Here is a 27,985-nt window from a genome sequence, read left to right on the forward strand (position 1 = left end):
GAATGAAAGAAAGGAAGCTGTATTTCAACTAATTGGTATTTGCAGGAACTGATCTCTGAAAATGTGCCCTTTTAATAATTCTTATATTTATCATTTTCTGAGTTCGTTGAGGCTGACTTGTTAAAAGAGAAAGCTTTGATTTTTGTGCTATATTTGAAATTTTAACCTTGCAAGCAGAGAGAGAGAGAGAGAGAGAGAGAGAGAGAGCAGTAAACAAACTTGCTTCTCGGAAGATCACAGCCAAAAGTGGAAGGAACTTTGAAAGAACCGCTGCTGCTGTGTTCAGTGAAGATTCTAAAAAGTTCGCCTGTGATTGGTTGTTTTTCATCTATATTACCAGTCACACAGCAAACGACTACATAATAATTGCAACAAAAGTTTAGAGTAACCCTAAAAACAGATTTCCAGAACTTTCATTTGAAAATCAAATACCGATTTTTACATTTTAACATGAATGAGGAATCCACCCAACCCCAAAACAATTCTGATCGATTTTATTTTTGGAAGAACAGAAAGCTGTAATCAAGTTTTATGGCATAAACATAGAAAATAAAGTCAGTATTGAGCAGCGGATAAGTATTAGAGTAAATTCCATGTTATTCACAACAGTATTTGGCTTATAGTGTATCACTATATTCATTAAGAGGCTTTTTATTTTACACAAAGTTGAGGTGTTGGCAAGAAATAAAATACAAACAATAGATTAGCGGAAAAGAATTAATTTCAAGTATTAGTAATTAAAAATGTGTGAATTGTAGAAAGTGATGCAGAATCTCATGAATATTTACGTTTTATGGGTTTCCATTGAAAGCATCAGTTCTTGGTAAGATGGGTCAGAACTAAAGTAGGAATTTAAGCTGAAAAATAAAAAATAAAATATTTATGTTAAAAGATATTTTAAACGGAAGCAAATTGGTAGGCATAAACAATAATAAATCAATTTAAAATGGGAAAAATCGAATTAAATTATATAAACAACAAAGTAATTCAATCCTGAGACTGCACTTCTCTGTCTTAAATCATAAGGAGGAGCTTTACCTCTCCATATGAAATATTCTCGAAATTTTGATGGCGTTACATTTATCAAAGTACATCGAATTCTTACATCAAATTTAGAAAATTCGGAAGTTTAGATTTCAACAAAATTTTGACCATGGCCGAACTTTTCGTTGGTACAATCATATAAGATGCAGGACTTCATTGACTACAATATGAACCAAACAGTGAGTCTCTATGAGTACCACAACTAAAGTTATCACCAAAAGTGTGATATTTTTCGAGGTCTTTATTTTAAACTTTGACTTCTTTATCATAAAATTAACCCAGTTCTCAGTTTGACCATGACCAATATTTTGACCGACTTTAGGAATGATTGGTTCAGCGACGGTGAACTGTACAGAAATAATCAAAATTGACGGCAAAAATCACTTTTATCTTGGTAGAGGTAATAATATTAACTTTTTAAAATAAAGGGAGGAAAGGGAAAGCAAAGATTATCAAAATTTTATAAAATAATCAAATATTTACATGTAATATAATATCTTGAAAATGGTTTCAGATATATATTTTGTAATAAAAATACGAGCACTAAAATACTTTATGCGTCTTTGTGAAGCTTACAATATTTTCTGTAAATATCGAGTGTGATTCAAAAGTGATTTTAACACTACTAAAATGAACCAGAATAGAGCAGAGTGGTACTTAAAATGATAATGTTTGTGTAGCTTCTTAACGTAGAATAGTATCAATAAAGGTGAATAAACTGAACTCATTTCTTGTTCTTATTTTGTTTTATTGTTTTCATAGGTACATAATCTTGATAAAGACAATAGCCTGAAAAGAATTTATATATATATTTATATATATAATGACTGAAAAAAAAACTTGCTATTTTACAATACATACGATTTATTTCTGAAATATAATTTATAAAATTAATAAATATCAGAAGAAAACATAATCTATGAACGTTTATTTAAAATTTAATATAAGCGCCTTCATTCGCCATCAGCTTTTCAAGTCGACCAAAAATCGCATCAACTATTCGCAAGAATCACTCGAGGAATGGTAGTCATAACTTCACATACTCGTCATTCAAGTTCTTCTAAATTTCTCTTTTTTTTTTACATGGTGGTCACCACTTATCAAGGCCCGGAAGCCACTCAGGGATAAGGGTTATTGCAAGTACAGTACGTTAGTGTAGAGATTTGATGAAGTGTTTACTTAAGGGGGCGGTTCATTAGGAATTTGTTAACGTTGGACTTGAAGACATCCAAGTTGAAGTCTGGTGGGAAGCAGGCAAACGGAACAGAGTTCCACAGATGTGCAGTTCTAAGAAAGAATCTTTGTTCATGGAATCCACATTTTGATTTAGGCACAGATAAAGAGTGGGGGAAATTTTTCACAGTGGATTCAGCTAGACGGGTGTTTTTCGTGAAAGATTGGCGAGGGGAGACCAGAGATTGGAGTTCAGACAGGCACCTGCCATGGAAATAACGATAAAACTAGGATAGGCTCGCAATGTCTCTTCTGTGGGAGAGAGACTGCAGGGTAGAGAAAAGGGTATCCCCCACTAAGCCACGAAGTCTATTTTGTACTCTGTCAAGGCAGGATAGGCTGCTTTTAGCAGCTCCTGCCCAGATATGGCAGCAGTATTCCATCCTTGGAAGTACTTGGCTTTTATATAGATAGAGAATTGCATCAGTAGTGAGATATCTTCTGGAGTGGTAGAAGGATTCCACCATCTTTCCAGCGACCTTGGCAATAGACTTGATGTACGTGTTCCATTTCAGATCAGGAGTAAAGGTCAAACCCAGAAGCTTGTCAAAACACAGAGCTTCTCCTAGACAAGAGCCATCCATTTCAATTGATGCCAGATGGGGATCAGAGCATTGATGATGTAAAGATAGGAGTTTGGTTTTAGATGCATTAAAGGTAACCAGCCAACGTCTTCCCCCACTGAACCACGCGCTCGAGATCAGAGGAGAGAGAATCAGAGAGAACTTTGTCATTTACAGCCTTTGATGTGTTGCCGTGGATGGTCGTGTCATCAGCATAGATGTCAACGAATGATTTAAGTATGTGTTTAGGGAGGTCATTGATGTAGATCAGGAAGAGAGTTGGGCCCAGGATTGACCCTTGAGGGACTCCAGCATTAATACTGTAGGCCTCTGATTTTTGTCCATCAACCACTACTCTTATGAGTCTATCGGAGAGAAATGATTTAATGATTGAGAAAACGTTTCCAGTTATACCGTAGCTGGACATCTTGTGAAGTAGGCCCTTATGCCATACCTTGTCGGAGGCCTTTGATATGTCAAGATCAATTGCCCTAGAAAGGAAGCCTTTGTCAAGAGATTCACTAATCCTGTGAGATATTACCGTTAACACATCTGCAGTACATCTTGTAGAGCGGAAACCATATTGTGTGTCACTAAGAAGATTGTTTCTGCTGAGGTGGTTTACTATTTCTCTATTTAATATGGATTCCAGCAACTTACTCATAACACACAGGAGGCTTATTGGTCTGTAATGAGAGGGAGATGACTTATCACCTAAATTCTTAAATACAGGGCATACTGATGAGGTTTTCCAGGGAGTCAGAAAGCACTTCTCCTTAAGGCAACGCTTAAACAGTTTTGTAAGTATGGGAGCAAGTTCTGGTTGAAGCTTTTTTAACACTATAATTGGGATGCCGTCAGGGCCAGTTGCTTTACTGGAATCAAGGTTCTTGATTAGCTTGGCGACCTCATGCACGGATATTTGTATGTTACCTAGCGTGTTCTGTGTTATAGGAGGAAATATGGGGAGTTGATGGCCTTCGTCGCATAATGTAGAATTAGCTGCAAAGTTCTTGGCAAATAGTTTGGCCTCGTCAGATGCTGACGAGATGACCTCTGGTCCATTTATAATGGTTGGGATATAATGCACGCTTTTGTTCAGGATCCTTTTTTTTTTTATTACATTTTCAGCCCAAACAAGGCACATGGCGACTTTGGTGTAGGGGGCTACTATCAGGGGAAACATCTACTGGGGTACTATGTAGGGATTTGGGCAGCGAGATGTTGGTTCACGTTGCACTTGAACTTATGCATGTCAGTACAGTTGGGGAAGCAGTGACCTGGAATGGAATTCCAAAGTCTAGAAGTTCTGGGGAAGAAACTACTGGAGTAGAAAGATCTTTTACATCTAGGGATCTCTACAGTGTGGGGGTGGGATTTTGCAGCTTGTCGGGTCTGTTGAGGGTGTTTACATCGTGGGGCACAAGTGCTTGCAGTTTATCAGAGCATTCACCATTATAATACTTGTAGAACAGGCAGAGGGATGCAACGTTTCGACGATGGGACAGAGGCTGAAGCTTAGATGCCAGTTTAGGGCCTATCAGATTTGCGACTCTCTTTTGAACCCTGTCAAGGAGCGAGAGACAAGTAGCCGATGCACCAGCCCAAATATGACAGCAATACTCCATACATGGGCGAATAGTGGCCTTGTAGAGGTACAGGATACTTTCGGGTGTTAGAAGTTTTCTAGCACGGTAGAGAGAGCCCACCTTCCTTGCAGCGGCCCTGGCAATGCTCTCGATGTAATTGTTCCAGCTCATGTTTCCTGTGAACGTTAGGCCAAGGAGCTTGAGAGACGTACTCTCAGATAAAGAGTCGTTGGCCATTGCTATAGGTGGTAGAGAAGGTTTCTTGTAATTATTGAATGAAACCAGTTTTGTCTTGGCGGCATTGAACGTGACCATCAATTTTTGTCCCCATTCCACTACTGATTGGAGGTCATCCTCTAGTGTTTCTGCCATTACTTTAGATATGTGTTCATTTGTTTTCCTGTCGTGCCTGCTATAGAGTGTGGTGTCATCAGCATATATACCCATCTCAGAGGCAATTTTGTCAGGGAGGTCATTTATGAATATCAGGAACAGCAGAGGTCCAAGGATAGATCCCTGGGGCACTCCCGCATTTATATCATATTGTTTAGATGTACGACCGTCGAGGACAACCTGGATTTTTCTCTTATCTAAGAAGGATTTAATTATGTTAAGTATTCTACCAGTGATACCGTATGATCTAATCTTCCTGAGGAGACCCTCATGCCATACCCTGTCAAAAGCTTTAGATATATCTAGAGCTACCGCTCTGCCCTCTCCCGCTTTGTCCAGTGAATGGTATACGCATTCAGAGATTACAGTGAGGATGTCTGCCGTGGAACGGGCTTGTCTAAATCCATATTGTTGGTCGGTCAGAAGTTTAGCATCTGTAAGGTGCTGGACTAAAGCATGGTTAATTAAGGTCTGAAATATTTTGGCAAAAAGTGGGTGGAGGCTAATAGAGCGATAATTTAATGGATCAGTTCTTTCGCCAGAATTCTTGAATACTGGTACCACAGAAGCCGTTTTCCAACAGCCCGGAAAGCAAGATTCATTAAGGCATTTGTTGTAGAGTTTGGAGAGAACTGGAGCTACTTCGGCTGAGCACTTTTTTAATAGCACAGCTTGGATGAGGTCGGGTCCACATGCTTTTGAAGTGTCAAGGTTTTTTATGATAGCATGCACCTGAGCAGGGGTGATTATTAGATCGTCAAGCGTGGCGTCTGTCTGCATAGGAAATTGAGGTAGGGGGTGGTTGGAAGGGTCCAGTGTGGAGTTTGAGGCAAACCGACTGGCAAGCATGTTAGCCTTCTTGGTTGCTGAGCAAAGAATCTCGTGATTGTTGGTTAGTGGGGGAATTGTTGATTGCCCATTATTTACTACACTGTTGTAGATTTTCCAGAAGTCACGAGTTCCTAGTTTTTGTGCTTCGATGCGTTTTTTAGTGGTTTCCGTAAATTCCCTCTTAGCTGTCGCTATTTCTTTCTTAACCTTACTTCTAGCTTCTATGTACTTCTGTCTGTTTGAACTGGACTTATGTCGATTAAACCTGCGGAATGCATGCTGCCTTTGGGCAATGGCAGTTGCGCAAGTCGAAGTAAACCATTGGGGAGAGTGGGGCTTGCTATAGAATTTCCGCATGGGAACATGCGTATCGATTACAGTTTTGAACCATTCAGTGGTCTCAGTTGCACACTGTTCAGCAGGAAGAGAAAAAATATTTTCCCATGGGGCGTCTCTGATAAGATCTCTGATGGCTTCCCAGTCAGCCTCTTTATAATATCTCGTTGTTTTGAGCACTGGCTCTTCAGTTTTGGGTCTAGAGTTTAGGGCGATTTCAACCATTATCACTGCATGATCAGCGTTCCGAAGTGGGCTGTCGGCTTTTGTTACACAGTCATCAGGAACTGTGGTCAAAAACAGATCTAATAGTGATGCGTGTTGTTCTTCCTGATCAGGGAAACGGGTTGGAAAAGTGAGATACAGAGAAGTTATGAGTTGCGCTGCCTGCTGCATCTGTGTAAGTAGAGAATCCAAGCCAGTTTTTGTGATGGACATTAAAGTCACCAAATACATGTACTTGGGCGCTAGTGTCGAAGGAGAGTGCTGTGTCTATGCTGTCAGATACTTTGTTTATTATGGTGCAGTCTTGGGTCGAGGGAGAGCGGTAGAGAAAGTTTGTTATTTGTTATTTGCACAAAGTGGTGGGAACGAAGCCGCTGATCAGCTACTTTGGATTTAACAGACTGGGCATATAGCTCTCTTGCATTTTTTATTACTCTTTTACAGTGGTTGCTGGCGTTCCTGAAAGCAGCTTTAGTCTCAGTGTATCTATTACATTGGTAGTTATGGAAAAAGTGATTTCTGTGCGCAATAGCAGCAGCACATTGTGGGGAGAACCATGGCTGGCTGTTAGGTTTTTGTTGGAATTTTTTAGATGGTATGAATTGGTCTATGCCTACAATTAACCATTCGGTCAGATATGATACTATAGAGGGCACATCCTTTTTAAACATTGAATGCAGAGGTAAATCAGATATAAATGTATGGAAGCTATCCCAGTCAGCCATAGAGTATCAGTATACAGTACGGTTGAGGGGTACGTCTGGGGACTTATTATATTTCATTTTTATCTTAACTGATATGATGGAGTGGTCGGAGGATCCTAGAGGAGAAAGAACGGAACATGAACATAGCTCAGGGGAAGTTGAGAGAAAAAGGTCTAGGAGGCTTGCATATTGACCAGTAGTATCGGGCACATGGGTGGGTCTGCGAACAATCTGAGTGAGGTTATAAGGAATCGCAAAATCATGACAAAACCTCCCCTCATCATCTGTCATTTGAATGCGTCAGCCACTCCATGTTATGAACGTTGAAGTCACCACATGGATGTTAGCCGAGGGATGTGCAGACAGGATGTGGTCTATTTTCTCAGATATACTCTTAAAGATAGTAATTCTGCTGTTATGGGGTCAATAGAGGACAAATATAAATGCAGTGGTGTAAGCAAGTGCAACCCGGAATTAGGATCTTCTCTAGAGATATCCCTGCAACACGGGAAGCCATCTTTTATGTAGGCACATATTCCATGCCCATGGCGATCTTGGGGTTCAGATTTAGATGTTAAATTAGAGTGTCCGTTAATTATGAACTCATCTAGGGAAGTGGTCGGCCCTATTCCAGTTTCACTTAGAAAGAATATTTCCTGTTTCGTTTCCTGTAATTGGGTTTCAACCTCTGGAAGGTTAGAACATAGACCCCTGATGTTGGCGAAGGAGACGTGGTAGTGGGGGTCTACGTTGGAAGATGGGGTTCTATGTTTATTTGAGGTTTTTTTTCTGGAGATATTTCATGTTGAGGTTTTGGGATTTATGGAACAGATCAGCATACTTAGTTAGAGCAGTACAGAGAGGGAATGTAAGAGAGAAAAAGACAGGAAATTTTTTTTTTTGTAGCGCATGAAAAGGTAAAGCCATAACAATTACCCACTAGTATGGCATCGAGAAGCCCCACCGGAGACTACTGCATGGTCCAGAATCCATTCACCAAATGGCAATACAGCAGTCCCAGTACTTTGCGTCTGCTGATAGGACAGCCTCCTTAGTGGTTAATCCAAGGTTCGGGTACCTGACTATCAGGTGGATAACGTCAGCCCAGTCAAAACGTTTACCTCCAGCATCCTTACTAGTGACATGGCCACAAGGATAGACATAGAGATAGAAAATTTCCGACATCTCAGACTACTGTTCACCAAGTACTACCGACCTTTAAAGCAGCTTTTTCTTCACCCTTTGTCAGAAAAATCACTCATTTGAATGAGGACTGAGGGACAAAAAAGGAGAAGCGAGAGTTACTGGAGCTGCCGATAATGCATCCACTGTATTTTCTACTCTCCACTGCTCTCCATTAAAAATAAAAAAGGGGGGAGGAGGGGAATGGGTACAAGTGACTTATTAATATCTAAGTAGTAAAGTCCGGTGCTAAATTATCAATTCAGGACCCTTTTGATGATAATCTCCCCTCCCATATTAATGGGTGGAAGTTTTTGGTGTTATCTATCTCGAGTTTGAATCATTCGAGCTTAACCTTATAATTAAAATCCAATAATTAACTTTTATCAATTTGTAAAATCGGCTTAATATTAATTTACATTTGAGTTTAGATAATTATTCAAGGTTTTAATTTAGGAGGTTCGTTTTCATAGGTGGCTTTTTTCTTTGCTAATGTCACTGCATTATATTTCGAATATAATTGAAAATAAGACGAACTATATTAGATGGTTTGATTGGCTAGCTAGAAAGCAAGCATTTTCAATGTAAGCAAGCTTGCAGTAATATTATATATAAAGTATATTACTTAAATAAAGTCCTAACTTTATCTATTGTAATAGAGAAAATAATTCCCGGCATTTTGGTTTGTTATCGCTAGTTTACTTTGTAGCATGGGTGAGCAGTATTTTGCCTGTTTCAATCTTGATTTGGTTAAGTAGACTTGCCATTTCAGCCGACCTTAGAGGAAAAAAATCGCAGGGCATTAAGTCAGGACTTCTGGCCAGCCATTCATGCCACCACAACAATCCATCCATCTTTCAGAGAATTGAACATTCAGCCATTCACGGACAACAGTAGCAAAGTGTGGAGGTACCTCACTATGTTGAGAGATGAAATTTGGCCAATAATTAGTTGTTGCGAAAATATTGAAGATTTGATTTTTATGCAAGATGGAGGTCTTCTACACTTTGCTATTGTTCGTGAACGGCTGAATGCCCAATTCCCTGGAAAATGGATGGGTTATTGTGGTTTGCACAAATGGTGGACAAAAAACCTGACTTAATGCTCTGCAACTTTTTTCTGTGGGGTTTAGCTAAAAGAGGAAGTCTACTCAACCAAGCAAAGAAATCTAGAAGGAAGAATAAATATGTAGAGTTATGATTATCATTCCACAAGTGTTTCTTGTGAAATTAGTTGATGCGATTCATAGTAGACTTGAAAAGCTGGTGGCGAATGAAGGCGCTTACATTAAATTTTAAATAAAAGTCCATACAATATACCGTATGGTATAAGTCATATTTCCAAAATAAATAGTATGTATTTTAAAATAGGGAGTTATTTTCTCTCTCTCTCTCTCTCTCTCTCTCTCTCTCTCTCTCTCTCTCTCTCTCTCTCTCTCTCTCTCTCTCTCTGTGTATATATATATATATATATAAAATTTTAGTCATTCAATGAATTTTAAATTTGATGACGTGAAATGTTTAAATTTCAAATCAAAAGATTTTTATTATTCTATGTAAGACAAAGAATACATTTGAAATATAACTCCTTATCCTATACGATTTCGATGTCTACCATCTTTTCAGAGGAGAAAATATAAGCAAATAGTTATAATGGTTTACACCTTATTTGCTAAAGTCAGTGAGACATGGAAAATCATAATTAAAAATTGTTTAAGAATTTAAATGTCATAGAGTAAGGGAAGTTAATGAAAAGGATATAAAAATTCACATCCAAATTGCATGGCAAAATCCGAAGTGAATATCTTTGAGAGCAGTGTGGTAAAATGATCCAAACTGTATTTTGAGTAAGCCACATCACAAGGTAATGGTCCGAAGTAGGCATTTTCCTGGAGCAATTTTCTTTGTTTATATAATGAGCCCGGTGAATTTAAACATTTCACGTCATAAATTTTTAAATTCATTGAATCACAGAAATTTGATTCATTTGCTCTATCTTGTATATCGAGCAATTCTTATTTAGGTGTGATAGTACTTATAGAATATTACTGCCAATAATATTTTTTAAGACTTATAATCACAGGTTTCCATACCAGTTGATTGTTAGATAATTTTATTCTGAATTTTATATATATATATATATATATATATATATTTAAAAGAGTGTAGCCATCAACAATTGTGGGTTTTTTTTTAAAGGTTTTCATCATATTTTTATTTTAAAATATTTTATAACGCGTTTCGAGCTTAGGGTGTGCTCTCTTCAGATGTTTTCGTAAAAAGTTTTTCTTTAAAATAGGAGTTTGTAGAGTTACCTCCGCTGATATTAAATATGTTTTTCAGAGTGATGCGTGTGTTCAGACATTCTGACTCCAACTGTAAGTGTTCAAAGTGTCCGGTCAAAGTTATTTTCAAAGAGTGTTTTTTAGTCCATATGGTGAAGGTTTTTATGGGTTTTTTAGGGTTCTTTTTAAAGACTTTCTTTCCCCATGTATAGCATACACTCACACACAATCACACACGCATACATATACATTCATGTACATGTACACATGCACACGCACACGTACGCAGGCACACACACATACACACACGTACATACATAGAAATATATGTAGGAGCATACATATATACATACTCACCTACACACTCACACACTACTCACATACATCCACCGCTAACAATTATTTTTATTTTTTTATTTTATATATATATATATATATACTTTTTTTTTTCCTAACCAAAACACGCATGTATATATGCGCTTAATCATTCAGACATACGTACACGCACCCACACACACACAAGTAAGATGGAGAATAGGTAGAAGATATATATACACACACATACACGCACATACACACATATATGTACACACATATATGTATGTGCACATACACTCACAAACATCCACATACTATGTAGGCACATACACATACACATGCACACACACAGACATATGCAGGGGCTCACACATACGCGTATATCCATATCCACACGAACACATTTACCCACTCATACATGTGCATACATATGTATATATATATACACACACACATACATACGGATGTGTATACACTCATCCACCCATATATATATATATGGGCACATGCACTCACAATCACACATACACATACATATTCATACATCCCACCTTATGTATATATTGGTTGAAGTTTCCTTTCTAATCCAAGCACATATGCATACATGGATTCGGTCACCCAAACATAAGTGCACGTATACATACAAACAAGATGTAGCATAGATAACAGATGATATATATATATACACACACGCATACACAATCATATGTGCACATCCACGCACACACACATATACACACGCACACACGCGCGTACATACACATACATGCATATAATTTCTAGTTGTTTGTTTAGTTAAGAGAAATGGTACTGTACTGGGTATGGGCGCGCGCACCTGCGAAAGTGTGTGTGTGCCTTATTGTGCTTTTTTTGTTGTTTCGTGTGTGAGGGTGCACACCTACCCAAGTATGCATGCGTGTAAGTGTATTTTGTGTTTTGCCTATTTATGTGTATAATTATGGAGAGATGTTTAAGGCGGGGTTAAACTTTGATATGAAATTTTTTTCTTGTGTTAGCAAGTAGAAGTAGTTGTCAGTTTGGAAGATGGGCATTATCTCGAATCTGCCTCCACTGCATGTGTGTATATGTTGTGATACATGTAGGTGTCTATTTTCCGCGATTTTGATGTTGGATCAGTGTAGGGCTACTCTATTACTAAGGTTTTTTGTAGCGCCTATGTAGGATTTATCGCATGCTGGACATTTTATTACATAGATCACGTTTTTTGAGGTGCAATCTAGGTTTTTTTTAATTTTGAATGTTTGTATGGGGGTTCGTAAATGTGTATGTGTTTACCTCTAATATTATGTTGCAGACTCCACATCGTTGTTTGTTGCATTTTGTGACTCCTTTTGTTGCGTCGGCGTTTGCTTTTTATTATTTTCTTGTTTTAAGGAAGTTGTTTAGTTTGCTGTTTTGGTTAAGTAGGACGAGGTTTTTCGTTATCTCTGTGAAAAGCTCTGGGTTGTTTGTGTTGTGTGTGGAGACGTATGTTAGGATTTGTTCTTTGTTTCGTTCTTTAGGGGTTCTCAAATCTTCTATTGGTATATTTGTCGCAAGTTGGATCCCTTTGTCTATAAGTTGTGATGGGTATTTTCTTTTTCTTAAATTTATTCGTAGTTCCTTGAGTCGGATTTTCCGAAGGTTATTGTCCGTGATTATGGTGCAGATTCTACGTGCTAGGGTGTAGGGAATTGATTTTATGCAGCTTTTAGGGTGGTGACTTTTAAAGTGTAGGTATTGTTGGGTGTCTGTAAGTTTGCGGTAAATGTCTGTGATAATGTTATTGTCTTTAATCTTTATCAGTATGTCTAGGAAAGGTAATTCTGTACAGCTTTGTTCTATGGTGAATTTAATTTTTGGGTGTAGGTTCTGGAGTATGGTGTGTAAGTCTGTGATGTCCCCCCATGTGGGTTTCCATAGGATGAAGCAGTCATCTAAGTACCTTTTCCATGATTCTACAAACAGTATTTTAGTGCTGTGGCCAAATTTTTGTTCTATTTTTTTATATGTTTTCTTCTAGGTAGGCTAATGTAAGGGTTGCATAAGTCGGTGCCATTTTCGTTCCCATTGCTGTACCTAGTGTTTGGATGTAGTTGGCATTGTTGAATTCGAAGGAATTATTATTTAGAATTATGTCTATACTATCGATAATGAATTGCTTTGTGAATCTGGGATGTAGTGTTTGTGCGCGTGTGTTGATCCAAAATATTATTGCTTCTTTTCCTAATTCATGGGGTATATTACTATATAAACTGCTAACGTCAAATGTAACTAATAGTGTCCCGTTTTCTACTGTATGTGGTAAGGTAGTAAGAAAATGGATGTCGCCCCTTATGTAGCTCTTAACTTGATCTGTGAAAGGTTGTAATTAGATGTCTATTAAGTTGCTAAGTCTGCTTGTCGGACAGGCTGGTCCTGCTACAATGGGTCTAAATGTAAGGTCACTAGGGTTTGGAGCGCTAATATATTCTAAGTTTTGTATATCGATGGCAAGTTTTATTGTGCCAGATTTGTGTATTTTAGGCAGTCCGTAGAAGTTGTTGGTCTTTGTAATGAAATTTGTGAGGAAGTCCTTTTCTTTCTTTTTTAATATTTTGTTGTGTGTTGTACAAAGTTTTGTGATTTTTGAGATGGTGTTTTTTTTTTTTTTTTTTTTTTTACAAAGGCATCACCACATTATCAAGGCCCAGAGGCCACTCAAGGATAAGGGTTAAAGAGTGTACAGTAGAAATTGGTCAATATAGTAATCATTAGTAATGAAAATTTGGTAAATTTAATAACTTATATGGAACGGCTCATCAAGAACTTATTTATTTTAGACTTGAACACAACCATATTGTAGTCAGCCGGAAAGCAGGAAAACGGAAGACAATTCCACAGGTGTGCAGTTCTAAGAAAGAAGCTTTGTTCATGGAATCTACGTTTAGGTTTAGGCACAGATAAAGAGTGGGGGAAATTATTGATAGTGTTTACAGCTAGACGAGTGTATCTTGTGAAAGTTTGGCGAGGGGGGACCATAGATTGAAGCTCAGTTGAACACTTTCCATGAAAATAACGATACATCAGAGACAAACTCGCAACATCTCTTCTGTGAGATAGAGGTTGCAAGGAGGAGAAAAGGACATCTCCTACGAGGCTACAAAGTCTATTTTGAACTCTATCAAGGCAGGACAAGTCCTTTCTAGCAGCTCCTGCCCAGATGTGGCAACAGTATTCCATCCTTGGACGTACCTGGCTCTTATATAGGTAGAGAATAGCATCAGCAGTGAGATATCTACTGGATCGATAGAAAGATCCCACCATTTTTCCAGCGGCCTTGGCAACAGATTTGATATACGTGTTCCATTTAAGATCAGGAGTAATGGTCAAGCCCAGAAGCTTGTCAAAACTTGAGGCCTCCTGAAGACGAGAGCCATTCATTTCAATTGATGACAAATGTGAATTAGAATGTTGATGATGTAAAGAGAGAAGCTTGGTTTTAGATGCATTAAAAGTAACCAGCCACTCCTTTCCCCATTGTACTACGTGCTCAAGATCAGAGGAGAGAGAATTGGAGAGAACTTGGTCGTTTACTGTCTTAGATGTAGTACCATAAATGGTAGTGTCGTCAGCATAAATGTCTACAAATGATGTAAGGATATGATTTGGAAGATCATTAATGTAGATCAGGAAAAGAGTTGGGCCCAGGATGGATCCCTGAGGGACACCGGCATTAATACTGTGAGCTTCTGATTTTTGCCCCTCAACTACTACTCTTATGAACCTATCAGAAAGAAATGATTTAATAATTGAGAAGACTTTTCCAGCTATACCATAGCTAGCGATCTTATGAAGTAAACCTTTATGCCATACCCTATCAAAGGCTTTAGATATGTCAAGAGCAATTGCCCTAGAAAGATTGCCACCGTCAAGAGATTTGCTAATCCTATGCGATATAACTGTAAGGACATCTGCTGTAGATCTAGCAGAACGGAAACCATATTGAGTGTCACTAAGAAGGTTATTTTTGTTGAGATGTTTGATTACTTCTGTATTTAACACAGATTCTAGCAACTTACTCATGACGCACAGGAGACTTATTGGCCTGTACTGAGAGGGGGATGAGCGATCACCTGAATTCTTAAATACAGGGCATACTGATGAGATTTTCCAGGGAGATGGGAAACTATTCTCCTTAAGACAACGTTTAAACAGTTTTGTAAGTATGGGCGCTAATTCAGGTTGAAGTTTTTTGAGTACTATAATTGGAATACCATCAGGGCCAGTTGCTTTACTCGAATCAAGGTTTTTGATTAGCTTCGCAACATCATGTACAGATATACGTATATCACATAGCATGTTTTCTGATACAGGAGGAAATATTGGGGGTTGGCGGTCTTGGTCGCAAAGGGTAGAATTAGCTGCAAAGTTCTTGACAAAGAGTTTGGCTTTGTCTGATGCTGACGAGATTACCTCAGGTCCATTGATAATAGTTGGGATGGAGCACACGCTTCTGTTCAGGATTCTGTTTGCTATTTGCCAAAACTGGTGGGAACCAAGCCGCTACTCAGCTACTTTGGACTTAACAGATTGAGCATACAAAACTCTTGCGTTCCTTATTACTTTCTTACAATGGTTGCTAGCAGTCCTGAAAACGGCTTTAGTTTCCATACATCTATTACGTTTGAAGCAGTGGAAAAAGTGATTTCTGTGCGCAATGGCAGCAGCACATTCTGGAGAGAACCATGGCTGGCTGTTAGGTTTTTGCTGAAACTTTTTAGAGGGTATGAAATGGTCAATACCTATAATTAACCATTCAGTTAGGTCTAATACTATAGAGGACACATCCTTTTTAAACATGGAATGCAGAGGTAGATCAGATATAAATGTACGGAAGCTATCCCAGTCAGCCTTAGTGTATCGATATACTGTACGATGAAGAGGTACGTCTGGGGACATATTACATTTCATTTTTATCTTAATTGATACAACAGAGTGGTCGGAAGATCCAAGAGGCGACAGAACAGAAACTGAACATAGTTCAGGGCAAGTTGTGAGAAAAAGGTCTAGTAGGCTCGCATACTGGCCGTCATTATCGGGCACACGGGTAGGTTCCTGAACAATCTGAGTGAGGTCATAGGCAATGGAGAAATCATGACAGAACCTCCCCTCATCATCGGTCTTGTTTGAGTGGGTCAACCATTCGACGTTGTGAACATTGAAGTCTCCACATACGTGAATGTTAGCTGAAGGATAAGTAGAAAGGACTTGGTCAATTTTCTCAGATATGCTTTGAAAGATAGTAACTCCGCTGTTGTGGGGGCGATAGAGAGTAAATATAAATGCAGTAGTGTGAGCTAAAGCACATATAGGGTAAGTTAGGATCTTCCCTGGAGATGTCCCTCCCACATGGAAAGCTATCTTTAATATAGGCACATATTCCATGCCCATGGCGATCTTGGGGGTCAGATTTAGAAGTTAAGTTAGAGTATCCTGAAATTGCAAACTCATCTAGGGAAATAGCCTGTCCAATGCCAGTTTCACTTAAAAATAAAAGGTCTGGTTTAGTCTCCTGTAATTGGGTTTCAACCTCTGGAAGGTTAGAACGAAGACCCCCTGATGTTGGAGAAGGAGACATGGTAGTAGGGGTCTACGTTGGAAGTTGGGGAACCGGGTTTAATCGTGTATTTTTTCTTGAAACTTGTCATGATGAAATTTTGGAATTTGTGGACTAGGTCGACAGATTTACTTAGAGCAGGACAGAGAGGGGAAATTAAGAGAGAAAAAGAAACGAAGAATTTTTTTTTTATTTGTAGCTAATGATAAGGTAAAGCCGTAACAATTACCCACTAGTATGGCATCGAGAGGCCCCACCAGAAGCTACTGCATGGTCCAGAATCCATTCACCAAATGGCAATACAGCAGCCCCAGTACTTTGCACCTGCTGATAGGACAGCCTCCTTAGTGGTTAATCCAAGGTTCGGGTCCCTGACTATCAGGCGGATAACGTCAGCCCAGACAAAACGTTTACCTCCAGCACCCTTACTAGTGACATGGCTACAAGGATAGACATAGAAACAGAAAATTTCCGCCATCTCAGCCAACTGTTCGCAAAAATACTGCCAACCTAGAAAACAGCTTTTTCTTCTCCCTTTGTCCGAAAAATCACTCATTTAAAAAAATGAGGACTGAGGGACAAATAAGAAGAAGCGAGAGTAACAGGAGCTGCCGATAACGCATCCACAATGCGTTTTCTACTCTCTCTCGTGGTGTTATCTATGTTGGTACTAATGGGTTTATAGTAGTGTTTGTCATCCAGTAATTCTGTAATTTTTGTTTCATAATACGTTTTGTCCATGATTACTACGGCACTGCCTTTGTCTGCTTCTTTTATTATTATGTCATTATTATTACGGATTTTTTCGAGTGCTTGTTTTTGCTTATGTGTGAGGTTGCTTGTGGTTTTGTGTTTTTTTTGGAGGTTAAGGTTCCAGAGATTTTCGAAGTAGCTGTTTAGTTCTTTTGTGTTGTTCTGTTTATTAGGGAAATATGTTGATTTGTTTTTTACTAAAGAATCATCTTTGTCCCCTTTGTTATCTAGTGTTTCTATTAGTCTAAATTTCCGTTCGAATTCTTTAAGGTCCTTTTTTAGTGCTGCTATAATGCTTTTAGGGGTGGGGCAGAATTTGAGGCCCAGCTTCAGTATTTCCATTTCGTTCTTTGATAAGGAGTATGTGGATAAATTGATGATTTTGGGTCTAATAGTCTAGATTGTAACGTTCTTTATCTCACACAACACGTTGCTTAAACACACTGTCTCTTTCTATTATATTGGGTCTAATTTTTTCTAACCTGGAATTGAAAAGCACAATAAGGCACACACACACTTTCGCAGGTGCGCGCGCCCATACCCAGTACAGTACCATTTCTCTTAACTAAACAAACAACTAGAAATTATACGTGTGTGTGCGTGTGTATATGTGTGTGTGCGTGGATGTGCACATATGATTGTGTATGCGTGTGTGTATATATATATATATATATCATCTGTTATCTATGCTACATCTTGTTTGTATGTATACGTGCACTTATGTTTGGGTGACCGAATCCATGTATGCATATGTGCTTGGATTAGAAAGGAAACTTCAACCAATATATACATAAGGTGGGATGTATGAATATGTATGTGTATGTGTGATTGTGAGTGCATGTGCCCATATATATATATATGGGTGGATGAGTGTATACACATCCGTATGTATGTGTGTGTGTGTATATATATATACATATGTATGCACATGTATGAGTGGGTAAATGTGTTCGTGTGGATATGGATATACGCGTATGTGTGAGCCCCTGCATATGTCTGTGTGTGTGCATGTGTGTGTGTATGTATATGTGCCTACATAGTATGTGGATGTTTGTGAGTGTATGTGCACATACATATATGTGTGTACATATATGTGTGTATGTGCGTGTATGTGTGTGTATATATATCTTCTACCTATTCTCCATCTTACTTGTGTGTGTGTGGGTGCGTGTACGTATGTCTGAATGATTAAGCGCATATATACATGCGTGTTTTGGTTAGGAAAAAAAAAAGTATATATATATATATATATATATATATATATATATAAAATAAAAAAATAAAAATAATTGTTAGCGGTGGATGTATGTGAGTAGTGTGTGAGTGTGTAGGTGGGTATGTATATATGTATGCTCCTACATATATTTCTATGTATGTACGTGTGTGTATGTGTGTGTGCCTGCGTACGTGTGCGTGTGCATGTGTACATGTACATGAATGTATATGTATGCGTGTGTGATTGTGTGTGAGTGTATGCTATACATGGGGAAAGAAAGTCTTTAAAAAGAACCCTAAAAAACCCATAAAAACCTTCACCATATGGACTAAAAAACACTCTTTGAAAATAACTTTGACCGGACACTTTGAACACTTACAGTTGGAGTCAGAATGTCTGAACACACGCATCACTCTGAAAAACATATTTAATATCAGCGGAGGTAACTCTACAAACTCCTATTTTAAAGAAAAACTTTTTACGAAAACATCTGAAGAGAGCACACCCTAAGCTCGAAACGCGTTATAAAAATATTTTAAAATAAAAATATGATGAAAACCTTTAAAAAAAACCCACAGTTGTTGATGGCTACACTCTTTTAAATATACATTTTTTCTCTCGTTGGAACTACACAATCATCACTTTAAATATATATATATATATATATATATATATATATATATATATATATATATATATATATATATATATATATATATATATATATATATATATTTCAGTTAACAAACGTAATACTGTAATCTACCAACATTTGATCATGGACAATGCCGAGTAGAACAAATGATGCCAGCAAATTCATAATGTATCCTCCCCCTCTTCATGTCAACATATAAGATATATCACTAACCAGGAGTAATACTGTATTATCATTATGACTCCCGAACAACACCAAATACTTTTTTCTTGTATACAAGATTATTTAAAAAAAAAGATTGTAACGTTCTTTATCTCACACAACACGTTGCTTAAACACACTGTCTCTTTCTATTATATTGGGCACTTTTGCCATAATGCATACCACTTAATAGTGGTAATATTATAACTTCCTGAATTCGAGATATGCATTTTTATTTCTATATTGCTTCTTTTTTTTTTTTTTTTTGTTAGGAAAAGGGAAATAATAAAATTACATCAATTGATTGAAATCTATTCTAACAACTCTTAATTTACACATGAAAAAAAAAGCAAAAACTTATAATCTCACCTAAGACAGAACAAACTTACACATTACTTTCATATTTTATGATTCTGAGAAATCCCTTAAGCAGACCATAATTGGTGTTACATATTTCCTGGCTTATACAGGAGAATATATGCTATTTAAAAAAATCGATTTTTATTCGCTTTTCTGACTTGAAATTTTAAAGATGTGCAAGAAATATGAGTATTGATAAATGCAAGCATTACTTCATATAAGACAGATTAGAAAAAAAAAATCGTTGCAAAAATACAAAACAGAAAAATTAATACCAATTTCTTGATATTTCTATCTCACATACGATTATTTTGTAACATTGTTATAGGATGGCAAAGAAAGCGTTTTAAAAGCCTAAATTGCTTAGAGAATTAACGTCTTATCTGTGCAAACACTTGACCATGATAAATGATCGGAGAAAACGAAAATAGGAGAATATGCAAAAGTTGGAAATCTCATAACATAGAAAGTTGTATTGGAAGAAACGAGAACAGGCAGTCGGAAGATATATTTATTCAATCTGTACACGTACTGATAAAACTGCTATTTCAAAACTTTAGTATGCAGAAATTTAAATATAAAGTGAATAAACATCTTGCAATCTAACTCTTTACTCAGGTTGCTTCCTTATAATTTTTCTGATTTTTTAGATAAGGATTGATAACTTGGATTATTTGAATTATTTGGACTACTGTTTTTATCTTGAGTGCTACAAGAGCATCAATTACAACTGAACTTTACCTAATCATTTACTTATTACACCACGGGTCCCGTCGCATATTAGGCAAAGTAGTAGATAAAATTGAGGAGGTTGCAAGTTCAATACTCAGTGTGGGCAATATGAAAAATACAATTGTGAATTACTTAGAACGTCTACTCAATCATGGCTGACAGAACGAATGCATGCAACCTCAGTGAAATAAATAAAGTGTCCCATTCGAAATTCCATGCAGATTCCCGAGTTTGACAAAATACACCTGAAGAAGGTCGGAAGTTACATCGTCTGAAAGATTATGAGAACAGCAGTCTGAAGAACTGAAATAATAGGAATGCTCTTTATAAGTGTGATATCTATCATAGTAGCCCACATATGCTTCAGTGGCACATGCTTTGAATTGGGTAATAAGAACTTCTAAAAATAATGAAAAAAATGTTACAAACAGCTAAAAATGTAGTATAAAACTTAGATGTGATAGACAGAGATAGTGATACATAGAAGCATCTAAAAGTTTTACTCCAAGCGTAATTGTGAAAGACCAAAAAAATAATGTTTTAAATTTAAGTATAAGACAGACTGACACATCGACATATAAAGAAACCTCTTATAGAGATGTATAGGAAGTTTTAAAATATTATTCCAAACATTGACGTGACAGATCAACTGATGGACAGAGTTTCTTATAGAACTGAATGGACGTATTTAAACTTAGATGTGTAACAATTTAAGTAGTTATCTTCCTTGTATGCGCTTATAGTATTGTAAAAGTAATACGTTCTCTTCACACAGTGTTTAAGTAGCAAAGGTTGAACACGTGAAAATAATTTCCCACTATGAAGAGATGAAAGATTTGGTATGTGTTTATTGTGCACCTCTGTGTTTTATGTATATTGTTGTGTTTATTTTAGTTTACAATAACTTATGGTCAATATATTGATGAAGATGGAAAAATAGATACAAGCAAAAAAAAAAAATATCGGTTGAATATAAAAACATTCTTTTGTTCTTTACTGGCTGGTACAGTACACAAGCTTTCATCTCTTCCTGGTTGCATAATATTTCCAACCTTTGTTACTGAAACACCGTGTGAATAACATATGTTACTTTTATTATACCAGAAGTCAATACAAGAGAGATAGCTACTTGACTTGTCACAAGATGTGTCAAATTAATATAGCAATGAAAATACTATTTCAAATTTGAGCATATTATTATAACTCAGTGAAAATGCTAACTTAAACATAAACGTGAGAAACAGACAAACATTTTATTTTAATCTTAAGTGTGAAAAACGGACAGTCTCAACTACAATGAGATGCCTGCATTTAAGCTACATTTCAGAGATGATGTGACCTCATTGACTACAATATGGGCCAAATAGTGCGTGTCTACAAGAAACAGAACCAAAAAGTGTGACCTTTTTCAATATCTTTACCTTAATCTTTAACCTTGATATCTAAAAATGGATTAAATTCTCTGTTTTACTATGATCAATATTTTGATCAAGTTTGATGAGGATTGGTTCTGCGATGTCAACACTAGCCTATTAACGAACACACAAAACATAGCGTCCATATTTGCTGAGGTAATAATGTTATGATTGCTACCTAACAACTTAGGTGTGCCAAAGTTCAAATCCTGTTTGTTCCATAAAAACGCTTTCACTTGGGTTGCTGGCAACCTTCACGTGGTTCCTCCTGTAAATACACAATGTTTTTATAGAAAGAATTCTAACTAAAAAGATATTGAGGAAACAAATGTCAACATCTGATTCATACAAAATGAATGAATGAATCGACATTTTTAATGATGAAAATGCTATATACGAACTTGTCCGTAAAAAATTGATAGCTTGTTTGGTTTTATGGTATATAAATTCTGACGGGTCATTTTATGCCAAGTCTTTGTATATAGTTACACTGTTTGTGAAAAAACAAGTGATATTACTTTTTTATTTAGGGATATAGTTTGTAAAAGAATCTGATTTTATTAGTTTGATGCTTAGTTGATTCATATTTGCATATTTGTTTTATAGAGGCACGGGGGTGCAACATTGCGGTGATGGGACAAGTGTTGAAGCTTAGTAGACAAAGTGGGACCTATTAGATTGAAGACTCTTTTTTGGACACTATCCTAGAAGGAGAGAATAGTTGGTAGATGCACTAGCCCAGATGGGGCAACAGTACTCCATGCATGGCGAATGATAGCGTTGTAGAGGTAAAGAATACTCTCAGGTGTGAGTAGTCTTCTAGCACAATAGAGGCAACCCACTTTCTTTGCATCAGCCTTTGCAATGTCCTCAATGTATTTGTCCCAGTTCATGTTGTTTGTGAATGTTAATTCGAAGAGTTTGAAGAAAGAATTCTCAGGTAGGGTTATTATCATGGATATCGGTGGTTGGAGAGGCTTCTTGTAATTGTTAAAGGAGAGCAGCTTCGTCTTACTAGCATTAAATGTCACCATCCATTTATAGCTCCATTCCCTTACAGTCTGGAGGTCATTTTCTAAGAATTCTGCCATGGTCTTAAATTTGTGTACATCAGTTCTTCCTTCATGCACATTTGGGCTGTTGCATCTGCTACTTGCCTCCAACTCCTGGACAGGGTTCAAAAGAGGGTCACCAACCTAATAGGTCCTGAACTGTCAACTAGGTTTCAGTCTCTGTCCCATCGACAAAATGTTGCATCCCTCTGCCCGTTTGACAAGTACTTTAATGGTGAATGCTCTAACGAATTACAAACACTTGTACCCTCTGGACGTAAATACTCCCCGACAAACCTAACAAGCAGCTACATCCCAACCCTACACAGTAGAGATCCCTAGGTGTAAGAAAGCCTTCTACTTCAATAGTTTATTCCCCAGAACTGCTAGATTTTGGAACTCCTTTCCGGTATTCTGTTTTCCTAACTGTACTGACATGCAGAAGTTCAAATGTAATGTAAACAGACATCTTGCTACTCATCTCCCTTCATAATATCCCTGCAACAAAAAAAAAAATAATAATAATGATAATGTCATTCATCAAATTCTATGTGTGTTTGTTTACAATATCCCGTCAGATGATATTCGGGCTTGATAATGAATGCCCTGGAAAAGTCACTTCTGATTAGTGGTTAGTGTGTTAAAATATGCAAATGAAGAAATGATTTGCAGCGATTGTAAATGGACTTTTTTTTATCGTAAATTGAACTCATTAATAATAATAATAAAAAAAAGATAATAAAATGGTGATGTATACCCAGGCTTGAACAGGAGATCACCCGATTTGTAGTCGAATGCTCTACCACTAAGCTATATCTTCAGATGATAATAAATTTGTTTTTCCTTAAGGAAATTATTTGCTAAGATTTTATTATCCCCCTTAGCCGATGTAAATTAAAATATCCCTGTAAAAATTATTCTTTTTCATTTATAAGAGAGAAAAGCTATTTTTAAGATCGGAATTTTTTCGATTTTCGATACTTAGCGGATTAATTTCTGTACAAAACATATCTAAGAACACTACCAGATAAATAAATTAGCTTTGTGTGAAATTTGCAAAAGATAAGCTCAGCCGTTTCAGAACCTATGGGGAAGGAACTTACACAAAGTAAATTTATATACTAGTGGAGATATATAAACTTGTGTACTTTCGTTTTCAGTAAATATTTGAATATTTTCCTAGGAAATACACATATGTTTAAGACTACTGGATTTGTCATTGACAGTTTGTTCACTATTTCGTTTATTACAATTCGGTCTTCACTCTCTTCTATTCATAGATATAGACTTTTCTTAGAACCAATTTAGACATACTTTCATGCTTACAAATAATTTGTTAAAAAGTAAAAGCATTATAAATATTTATATTCAAAATCTCTTTTGCCATATTTTGGTAATTCCTTGACGAACTGAAGTTTTAGACTTATTCATTTTTAAAAGGAATAGTTAATTGATATTATTGACAGTCTGTATCTCTCACATAAATATATAAACCATTCAAAAGAAATACTTCTCTCTGACAATAAGTTTGTGTAATATTTGAAGTTACTTTCAATATTGTAACAATTACTGCAAACCTGATATTATTCAATAAATCTTTTCCCCGGATCAAATGAGATGAGTATAAGATTTGGCTTAAAACTTGAATAAAAAAATGAAATAATTTTTCAACGTCAGCTGAATCGAAGAATGCAGAAATATTCAATATTCGTCTGAATATAAAAAAAAATGTGAACATGTAAAATTTCAAAAATATTTCTGCTAAACATTATGAATAAATTTACCTTGTAGAAATAAATTTCCACTCTTGCATGTATTTTCAAATTTTTACAATGAACAGAGGCAACAGCTTTCCACACTGACGAGAAATGAATCCGTACAATTTATAGACATTGAAAACATGGCAAATTTCCGCGCTACTAGGAATAACATTACAACAAACCAACAACGTTCCTAAGACTGGAAAGTTCGGGCAGGAACAGTTTAATCACATTGACAGAAAAAAAAAATGATTATATATGCATTTTAAAAAACCTTATAAATCTTTAAAGCTCCATAAGTCAGGAGGTTTTGAAAGCAATGAAAAAACGATAATTATTGAAAAGTATCTAGCGCTGGTTCAAAGGAGTCAAGAACTCTTCGACTATAAAACGGTGAACTTTCCAAAGGTCCATGATTTGGAGAAGGAGGAGGAATAGCGAATAACATTATTTTAATTGTTATTGTTTTAATCATGCTGTCAAATGTGGAAAATAATTTTTTAAAAAAATTATTTGTTTAATCTTTTTTAATGTGTTACGACAAAATTATTTAGCAATTTTCTGTACAAAAAAACATGAAGAAACTCCAGTGCTTCTACATTATTGGGACGAGATTTTGTAGTCGATAAATGGAATTTTCAGATAAAAAAAACAATGGTTTCAACTGATTTATTGTCAATTACTTTAATCGTGTTAGCAGGTGAAAGATTGTCGTCATCTTTGTTTAATTCGAACGGAAAATTACCTCTGTTGAACTCCCGTTTTATGATGGTTTTCATTAAATTCTATTCTTTATTTTCTTTAATAAAAAAATTTTCTACCCTAAACAATTTTCATCACTTTTGGTTATAGTCATCTTAAAAATATGAGGAATACGCAGATACTATTGTTTTTATATGAAATTCAGTTTTACGATTTCCGAAAATCTCGTCCCAATTCTGTGAAGCGCCGAAACTCCATATAAAATATGTGCTTTTTATGACAATATTGGTGTTTAAACAGTTTATGACCCAATCCCTGAAAACTTTGTGCCGGTATTTCTAGCAGATTATGTAAGCAACTAATGTTGAAACGATTAGCCAATCAGCTATCAGAAGACGATTTTCAATGAAAGCGTTAAGTTCATTAATATTGCATTCTACATAGAAAGCTATTTTTTAACATAGAGAAGTGAGGAACGACACATTTTGAATTATTCATCTGATTTCGCTTCAGTATCTTTCATCTGCTTATGTAACCTGCCAATGTGAAGCTGCCGGAGATTGCGTCTTAAACTGGATGAATACCAAAATATAAAATTGATTCTGAACTAATTTACTCTTTAATTGTATTCATTTCGTTTAGATAGCCACTGAAAGCCTCCGTTTCGTCTCGAAAGACAATGGATATCTCCTGTAAGGATAGCTGCCCATGTAATTACGAGACAAGAGTTGCGCAATCCCCCAACCACACCTCTCCTGAATCGGCACTGCTTGAGTCTAGTGGTAAGGAGAGTTCCAGGACGACTGGAAACAATGGTGAGACAAGTAGAGCGCACATACAGCACTTGGAATTCCCAAATGGTCACCCATTTTAGTACTGACCAAAAAAATATTGTAATTTACCTTGTATTGGATGTGAGCACCTGTATGATTTTTATCAAGTAAATTTCACAATACTTTTGCCAACAAGGAATACATTAAATTTGTGTCTTATGAGAAAACATCTTCACATATAATAGGCTTATTCGTTCTACTGCCTCGTTAATCTACCAGTAAATATATCTTTTGCTGATGAAGATTACGGATAAAATTTGGAGGAAATACTTGAATATTTCTCAAATGAATCGTAAGAAGGAGATTCTGTTTTATGAAAAAAGCCTTTCTTGCATAAAAGAAACGTATTTATCGCAGATGATTTTCGTCATCCACTCCAAAAATTATCAAATCGATTGCAGCCATTAAAAAAAAAAATCTTTAATAAAATGTTTCTTAAATAAGTTTTCAGAAACTAAAGACATGATAAAACCTTCCTACACAATAATAGAATAATATTTTAATAGTTTTTCTAAATATTTGTAACTTTCAATGATTAAGGAATTACTTGATTGAAAACGCTTCTCTTGGCTCTATCTTGCTTTTTGTCTGCTTTGTTCGGAAATTATTTCCTTCAAACTGATAATACTTTAATCAGTTGAAGAACCTTTACAACTGCAACCAATTGTGCAATAAAGTCGCTAGAAGTCAGAAATAAGATACAAATACTTTTTATTTTTATTTTTTTAAGTTTAGCTTCAAATCTTTCTAAAATAAATCCCTTCTTCTAAGACGAGCAGCGTTTCATATTCGTAATATAAAAATTACCTTTTTTATATTATTAATATAAAACACTTCTTCTCTCTGAGGAAGATATGTATTTCCGAAAAATTTTACCCCCCCCAAAAAAAACAAAGAATTAAATAAGAAATATTTGCATTTTCTTTTTATTAGCAACTTTATTGCGCAATTTTCAAATATAGATTTTATTTTAGTTTTTTTATGTGAGATGCTAGATATAATTATTTCTACCATCAAACAACGCAGCAGTTCACACAAACTATAAAAAACAGAGACCGGAAGTCCTAAACTCAAGTTTCGCCTTCCTTAAGGCTCAATAATAGAACATATCAAAACTCAGGCATGCAAGTGTATAGAGAACGGGATTGTCTGTTATTGTAGTTGGCAATCTCATCCTCGTTGGTAAGTCGGAGAAGCAAAGGTTACATAATGAAGGCACAAAGTATGCTGATATATGATAAAAACAAAAGTAAATGTTTTTTTTTTTTTCGAGTCCTGTGTTCGGATATGTTCTGTTGGTGAGTCTAAAGGAAGGCGAAACTCAAGTCTGTGAAATCCAGTTTGTGTAAACTGCGGCATTATTTGATGATGGATATATAACTTTTTAATGAAACAGAAACTATACAATGTTTTAAATATACGGAAAACCCTAGGAGCCCCTTTTGCCAACAAACTCATCAGGAGTTTATCATTGGTATATGAAGAGATGCAAAGAATCTAACTCCCCCACCTTTCCCTAAGAATATATTTGTTGAACTCATCTTGGTCCATATTAAATCAGTAGAATTCAGCTTTGATGATATTATGTACAGTTAGATCGACGGGGTTCAGATGGGAAGACTTCTAGGTTCTGCATTAATGGATATTTTTGTAGGATTGTATTAGTTGACACTGTTTAATAATATATTGAAGCCCTCAGTATATTTTAGATGTATCGATGGCACTTTTGCAGCCTTTGCTTCTGAAAGTGAAGCAAAAATCTTCTTTGATAATCTCAATTTTCTTCACACAGCATTATCATTTACTATGGAGAAAGATGTCTTGATTGCACGTAGTAAGAGTTCTTTTCTTACTATAGTTTATCACAAACCGACCTTCACCGATCTTTAAATAGATTGGCACTCATGTGTGCCTACCTCTAGAAAAATAGGGCTTATTAAGACATTAGTGTATAGAGCCTTTAGAATTCATTCTTTGAACAAACTCAAACACGAATTGAACACTG

General features: G+C 36.2%; 1 protein-coding gene across 1 annotated transcript in view; it reads right to left on the reverse strand.

Annotated features, from left to right (window-relative positions):
* The window catches only part of LOC145292193 (cilia- and flagella-associated protein 65-like), a 2,765,874-nt gene that overhangs the window by 926,329 nt on the left and 1,811,560 nt on the right, over positions 1 to 27,985 (reverse strand). The window contains exon 27 of the mRNA XM_080138498.1: positions 789 to 857. Within this exon, the coding sequence (XP_079994624.1) occupies positions 789 to 857 (69 nt within the window). The remainder of the gene's footprint in view (positions 1 to 788; positions 858 to 27,985) is intronic.

The sequence above is a fragment of the Euprymna scolopes genome, chromosome 13 (assembly GCF_053919585.1).
Source record: "Euprymna scolopes isolate OS-2025 chromosome 13, ASM5391958v1, whole genome shotgun sequence".
NCBI lineage: Eukaryota > Metazoa > Mollusca > Cephalopoda > Sepiida > Sepiolidae > Euprymna > Euprymna scolopes.